Source organism: Bison bison, unplaced genomic scaffold (genome assembly GCF_000754665.1).
Source record: "Bison bison bison isolate TAMUID 2011002044 unplaced genomic scaffold, Bison_UMD1.0 scf7180017864474, whole genome shotgun sequence".
NCBI lineage: Eukaryota > Metazoa > Chordata > Mammalia > Artiodactyla > Bovidae > Bison > Bison bison.
The window spans coordinates 7488535-7496233 of record NW_011495035.1 but is presented as its reverse complement, the minus strand read 5'-3'; the positions used below and the strand labels follow the sequence as shown (position 1 = coordinate 7496233).

The 7699-nt window shown below is 34.4% G+C and overlaps 1 protein-coding gene across 1 annotated transcript in view; it reads right to left on the bottom strand.

The window, feature by feature from the left end:
• Window positions 1–7699, bottom strand: part of CNTN6 (contactin 6) — a 320078-nt gene that overhangs the window by 248830 nt on the left and 63549 nt on the right. Inside the window, exon 2 of the mRNA XM_010862021.1 lies at window positions 6007–6142. Within this exon, the coding sequence (XP_010860323.1) occupies window positions 6007–6061 (55 nt within the window). The 5' untranslated portion in view covers window positions 6062–6142. The remainder of the gene's footprint in view (window positions 1–6006; window positions 6143–7699) is intronic.

Sequence of the window (7699 nt, the reverse complement as noted above, 5' to 3'; positions counted from 1 at the left end):
TGGTAGTTTGAACATTCTTTGGCATTGCCTTTCTTTGGGATTGGAATGAAAACTGACCTTTTCCAGTCCTGTGGCCACTACTGAGTTTTCCAAATTTGCTGGCATATTGAGTACAACACTTTCACAGCATCATTTGAAATAGCTCAACTAGAATTCCATCATCTCCACTAGCTTTGTTCATAGTGATGCTTCCTAAGGCCCCCTTGACTTCACATTTCAGGATGTCTGACTCTAGGTGAGTGATCACACCTTGTGGTTATCTGGGTCATGAAGATCTTTTCTTTTTGTATAATTCTTCTGTATATTCCCGCCACCACTTCTTAATATCTTCTGCTTCTGTTAGTTCCCTATCATTTCTGTCCTTTATTGAGACCATCTTTGCATGAAATGTTCCCTTGGTAGCTCTGATTTTCTTGAAGAGATCTCTAGTCTTTCCCATTCTATTGTTTTCCTCTATTTCTTTGCACTAATCACCGGGGAAGGATTTGTTATCTCTCCTTGCTATTCTTTGGAACTCTGCATTCAAATGGGTATATCTTTCCTTTTCTCCTTTGCCTTTAGCTTCTCTTCTTTTCTCAGCTACTTGTAAGGCCTCCTCAGACAACCATTTTGCCTTTTTGCATTTCTTTTTCTTGGGAGTGGTCTTGACCACTGCCTCTTGTACAATTTCCATCCATAGTTCATTAGGCACTCTGTCTATCAGATCTAATCCCTTGAATCTATGTTTCACTTTCACTGTATAATCCTAAGGGATTTTATTTAGGTCATACTTGAATGGTCTATTGGTTTTCCCTACATTCTTCAATTTAAGTCTGAATTTGGCAATAAGGAGTTCATGATCTGAGCCACAGTCAGCTCCCAGTCTTGTTTTTGCTAACTGTATAGAGCTTCTCTATCTTTGGCTGCAAAGAATATAATCAGTCTGATTTCGGTATAGACCATCTAGGGATGTCCTTGGGTAGAGTCGTCTCTTGTGTTTTTGGAAGAGAGTTTTGTTATGACTAGTGTGCTGTCTTAGCAAAACTCTGTTAATCTTTGCCCTGCTTCATTCTGTACTCCAAGCCCAAATTTGCCTGTAACTCCAGGTATCTCTTGACTTCCTACTTTTGCATTCCAGTCCCCTATGATGAAAATCATATCTTTTGGGGGTGTTAGTTCTAAATGATCTTGTAGGTCTTCACAGAACTGTTCAACTTCAGGTTCTTTGACATTAGTGGTTGGGGCATAGACTTGGATTACTGTGATATTTGAATGGTTTGCCTTGAGTCCATATAAAGCCTCTTGACTCTTTTTATCCTTCCAGGAAAAAAATTGTGCCTTTTCTTCATCTTCATATTTGCTGTGTTCCTCATGCCCAGCAGGGAGTAGGCATTAATCCCCTAAGAATTTCTATTGCTAATAGAGCTTCACTTATCATCACTAATTTACATTAAAAACAATTTTGACCTTATCAGAGAAGATTCTTTTCATCAAGGGACAGAATTTCAATGGAAATTAGCATAAAATAGGAAAAAGACACCTGGTACTTAAAGTTTCAAAGGTAAAGTGAAGAAATGGTGCCATTATTCCCTTGGTTTGTTCTGTGTCTGTGTTAATTTCATTTCCAGGCCAATTTTTCTGTCAGAGCAGTCCCTGGTACCTCTTTGTACTAACTGTTGTTGCTGCTCAGTTGCTAAGTTGTGTCCAACTCTGTGACCCCAGGACTGTAGCATGCCAGGATTCTCTGTCTTCTACTATAACCCTGAGTTTGCTCAAATTCATATTCATTGTGCCCATGGTGCTATCTAACTGTCTCAGCCTCTGCCACCCTCTTCTTTTACCATCAGTCTTTCCCAGCATCAGGGTCTTTTCCAATGAGCCAACTGCTGCTGCTGCTGCTAAGTCGCTTCAGTCGTATCCGACTCTGTGCGACCCCATAGACGGCAGCCCACCAGGCCCCGCCGTCCACAGCACAAATGTGATGACTTTATGTCGTTTCATTTTAGCAAATGCCCAGGAATTTGTTCAGATATAATATTTCCTGAACCAAATACTATGGTGAAGGACGATGGGATATACCAATTGGCTGATTATGAAGTTATGTCACTCTCCTTTCAACTACAAAGACTGATAGAAAACAGTGGTTTGCTAAGGAAAATCTAATATATTTTTTCAGAGGAAGCAGAAATGGATTGGAGGTTGACAAAAACAGCAGATGTCCTCTTAGAACATTTCCATGTTATATGCTCTCTACTATGATATTCAAATAGCAAGCTATACTTTCTCTATTGAAATTATTGGCTGACTTGCTGAGTTCCATTTTTAGGCTGTACGCTGAAGAATACAGGGACCATGGCCCTCTTACTGTGAAGGTCAACATCTAGTTCAGTGCTCGGCATATCTAAGGTACTAAAACTATCTGTTGAATTTAGTGGAATATTTACAAACCACCTGTTAGGGGATGGAGAAACAGCAGAGAATAGAACATATGGAAATCTTTGCTCTCATGAAGTTCACATTCAAGTAGGGCATAGTTTGAAACTTTCAAATGTTGCTAGAGTTCCATCTCTAAAATTCTATGACAAGACATCAAAACATGGGAAATTCATGACTTAATTTTTTCTACTTGATGATAATCCAAATAGGACCAATAACATTGAATCTAATTCACTCATTTGTTCATTTAACACTATTTACTGAATCCCTACCACATGCCAGGAACATACAGTGCCAGCTCTTCTGGAGCTTAAAGTTTAGTGAGGAAGAAACTTATTGCATTAGTTTCCTATGGGTTCTCTAAAAATTACAACTTGGTGATTTAGAACGACACACATATATTTTCTCACATTTCTGGAAGTCCCAAGTCCAAAATGGATTTCACAGGATGGAAACCAATGTATGTTTTCTTCAAAGGCAAAATACCTCTTTCCTTGTCTTTTCTAGCTTCTTGAGCTTCATTTCTTGGCTCATGGTCCCTTCCTATATATATTTAAGGTTGGTAGCAAAGATCTGATGTCTCTTTCTCCTCTTTCATCATATTGCGTTCTGCTCTGTGCCAAATTTCCTTTGTCACCATCTTACAAGAGCATTTCGATTTCCTATGCAGTTATTCCGGGATAGTCTATCCATCTCAAGATCTTTAACTTAATCCCATCTGCAAAATCCATTTTACTACTTAATGCGAAAGTCACAAGTTCCAGATACTAGGTCCTAGGTAGCCATGGGGACAATTATTTAGTCTACCACACACATTAATGAAGTGATTAAAAACCCTGAAGTCTCAGCTGGTAAGGAATCTGTCTGCAACGTGGAAGACCTGAATTCAATCCCTGGGTTGAGAAGATCTCCTGAAGAGAATGGCTACCGTCTCCAGTATTCTGGCCTGGAGAATCCCATGGATGTATAGTTCATGCAGTTACAGTGAGTCAGATATGACTGAGTGACTTTCACACGTAATTAGCAATCATGTATCTTAATTAAATGGTTGTCTCATAATATTAAAAAAATACTAAAATAGAATACTAGAAATTTTAAATATCCATAATTTCAAAAATATTCCAGAACCATAACATATGCCTGGATAGATTATGGTTCATCATAAAAACTTAAAGGCCAATGTCCATAGTAATAGGGTTAGATACAGTTAATTAACAACAACAACAAATAGGAGATGAGATGGGGTAAAATTTTAAATTTTAATTTAAAGTTTGGAGAGAATTAAAAAGTCATTGTTTTGAAAAGATTGTAACAGTAAAAAATAGGAAGGAAAAGCACATAATTGTGAAAGATTTGTTGGTCTTTCAGAATGAATCAAAATCAATTTTTGGAAAATAAGAAGTTATTATATGTGTATGTTTGTGTGTGTGTGTGTGTGTAGAAATAGCACTGCATCATTAGGGAACTGAGTTTTCTAAACTAACATAGTATATAGTATCTGCAAGTGGGGAGATAGGCCATGAAATCTTAAAACAAAACAAAACAAACAGATTCAAAGCAACGCTCTCCTGTGTATATGATTGTCAGCATTCTTACCTCTGTGGCAATGTTGCTCAGATTATCTTATTTAAATAGCTGTGGTTTTAAAAAAAGATACAATCTGTTCTTGCATAAGAAAATTGTACACCAAGGACACATGATTATTTTTCGCTTTAGGATAAAGCAAAAGGACATGTTGAATCACATCCAACTTGGAAAAATAAGACGTAACAGAACTGGAAGATCTCTCAGATGATACGTGGTCTGAGAATAATAATTTATTTTAATTTAACATAAAAGATCTTCTAGATATACTGTGCTGATTCAGTATAGATATTTAAAGGGCAAAATGTTAACCTAAAATTTTGACAGGAAACTGAAACTGCAGGATAAGAATATAATTTGTATTCACATATGTATAATTTGGGGGCACTTTGATGACTCTGGTTTTGTTTTCATCTATTACAAAAAATATTATTTAACTCTGATTCTTTGTTACAGAGAATTAGAAGTGATATGAATCAAAATAATGTAATAACTTTGAATAAACACAACGATAGCACTTCTAGCCACTGGATTCTCTAGTAGTAAAAATATCTTTATTTACATGTTTTTCTGATTCTAATGGTTATGTTTTGCATATTTTAACCTTTTTATACCTTTTAAAATTAGAAATGTTTCCACTTCTTAGAATTGTTTTTGAATATTTGCCTCTTACAATTACCATGTCTCTGATTCATGTGTTACTGTGTTTGTTCCTATGTTACTCCTAATATATTAGGGCTTTGGTATGAATATGGGAAACTTCGGTAGTACGCACTACCACAGTTGGTGGGAAGCAGTATGTTTTGATAGAAGAGTTGCTCTGACAATTAGATGACTGAGACAGTGTTCATGTTGTGTGGTGACTCACACAGGTAAGCTTGAAATTTCAGAATAGAATTCTGTGTTCTTAGTAGAACTATGGTTGACTATATTCAAAGTTAGTCACTATTATCTGCTTTACTGTTTCCATACCCCTTTACAGTGTAATTTTGTTGTTTTTCTATCAAGAGATGGAGTATATTCTTATATTTCTTGAATCTGATAGTGTGACTGGGAATGGTTAAAAGAATGCCGCAGAAACGGCATTGTGTCAGTTGCAAGTCTTAACATTAAAAAACCTTGCCTACTTCTGATTTCTCTTGGAATTTTGAGCAGACATATATGAAGGACCACAGACTTACAGAGGATAAAAGAACACTTGGTTCGGGGCAGAGACAGCCCAGTGGTCTCTATTACCAGACTAGCCAGGTCCCAGATGACGCAGTAGCTTAACCACAGATGTAAAGCACTCAGGCAAAATCAAAAGAATAGGCCAGTTGAGCCTACTTAAAATTGCCCATCTATATATTTTTCAACTAAATACATGGTTATGTGTTATTTTCATCCCTTCAGATTTGTGATGGTTTGTTGCATGACAAAAGCTATCTGATACACAGACTTCATACTTAGGGTGAATGAAAGAATGTATCATTGACATGGATAGGAAAAAAACTCTAAACTTATTCTACTTCTGATATGACACTCTATATTACTTTATCTTCTATACTAATATAGCTTTAATCCATACCAAATTCCAAATTTGAAGAAAATATATTTTAATTTTTAAAGACCACTCTAAAGGAAACAAAAAAATTATTCTTCATTGTTTTTGATGACAAAATTTACTTAATCACATCCTTTTACTATAAACATTTCATACTTGACAATTTATAACTGAAATCATCTTAGTTCTGTTTAAAAATGGCACTTGATTAATTTTTTTTAAGGATTAAACTCTATATTACCCATAGAGGTTACCTTTAAAATTTTATCATTTAGTTATTTAAATAATGTAAGTATTAGATTGGACAAAAAGTTCTTCTGGGTTTTTCTGTAAGATGTTATGGGAAAACATGAAAGAACTTTTTTGCCAACCCTATATTATGTATTTGAAAATTGCTTCACCTGTAGAAAAAATAAAATGCCAATAGATTATCAATCAGAACTCATAATAATAGAACACTTTACCTGCGGAAATGTTTATGAGTGACATCAGAATTACCAGTTTCCATAGCAACCTCATTTCCACTTTCTAAAGTCAAAATTTCTCCCATACAATCAGCCGGAAAGAAAATGTCTATCTTCCAATCAGTATTTCAAGAGTCTGAAAGAAAAAGAAAATTGTCATGAAATGACAAATGCAAAAATATACATATTCTTACATATATATAAATTGTTGCATACTGGCTCAAGTTCATATTTAAATATTATTAATCTAAATAAGGTAACCTAAAAGTCTACTTTTTACATGCATGTATAATTTGCAAAGTTTTCATAATTTCAGCTCATATTCCCATAATTTAAATTCATACCTTAGATATACATTACATTTGCTATAAAATTTTCTATAGCAGTTAATAGGCTGAAGTGCAGTTCAATTGATTGTATTCTTGTGGAAGAAAACTTTCATGAGTATAATTTTAAATTTGACTTTTTAAAATGTTAGAGAGGTTTAAAGACATATTAAATCAACTCCCACAATTCTGTTGGTGTCTTTTACTTTTTATTTTATACCATTAGGAATAAGGTAAAATTTTGCTTTATCTTTTATATAACAGTGACTTTACACATTTCATGGATTGTTTTTTAATCAATATTATTGAGAATATACTCATTGAGAAGCATTATCTTTACTAGACCTAAAATTAATATTTTGCTAAAACTTCTGTAGAATTCAATTTCTGGAAATATTATGTGTAGAGTGTGAGATAAACTTTTTTTATTCAATAACATCATAATTTTCTTTAATTTATTTTGACATTTAAGCTTTCCGGTGATAAATGAAATCAAGATAATAGTTTGGTTGGCCTTTATTCAAAAAGTGAAATTTAGTAAGCAGCTCATAAAGCTCATAATCTCAAAAAAGTGTAGAATGAACTCATCTAGGTCATATTTTGATAAAATCATTATATATCAAATGATAGGACCCTTTACAACTTTCAACCTAGTGGAAATATATTTTCTTGCAACTTCAAATATCTCTTGGAAGTATGTGGATTTTAAGTGTAAATAATAAAGTTTTGATCATTTTCTGACATATTTTTAAATTTTAAAAATCTTTAATTTATTTCTGTTACTAGTTACTTTGACATAAACACAAACCATTGACTATATTCTAAGCCTTTATAAAATCTAAATTAAATGCTTTCAGATTTAATCAAGGAATAAAAATCAAAAAGAAAATAAGCAGTATTCAGATCAATATGCTATGTCGAGTTGACAATGTCCTTCCAGAAATTTTCTCATATCTTACATCATCTTTCATTCTCTTTAACACCAGAAGTTCCGAACTCTTAACATCTCACATTTAAGTGAAATTATACTCTATATTCTTTGGAAGGAAAGTTATGACCAACCTAGATAGCATATTCAAAAGCAGAGACATTACTTTGCCAACAAAGGTCTGTCTAGTCAAGGCTATGGTTTTTACAGTGGTCATGTATGGATGTGAAAGTTGGACTGTGAAGAAAGCTGAGCGCTGAAGAATTGATGCTTTTGAACTGTGGTGTTGGAGAAGACTCTTGAGAGTCCCTTGGACTGCAAGGAGATCCAACCAGTCCATTCTAAAGGAGATCAGTCCTGGGTGTTCTTTGGAAGGAATGATGCTAAAGCTGAAAGTCCAGTACTTTGGCCACCTCATGCGAAGAGTTGACTCACTGGA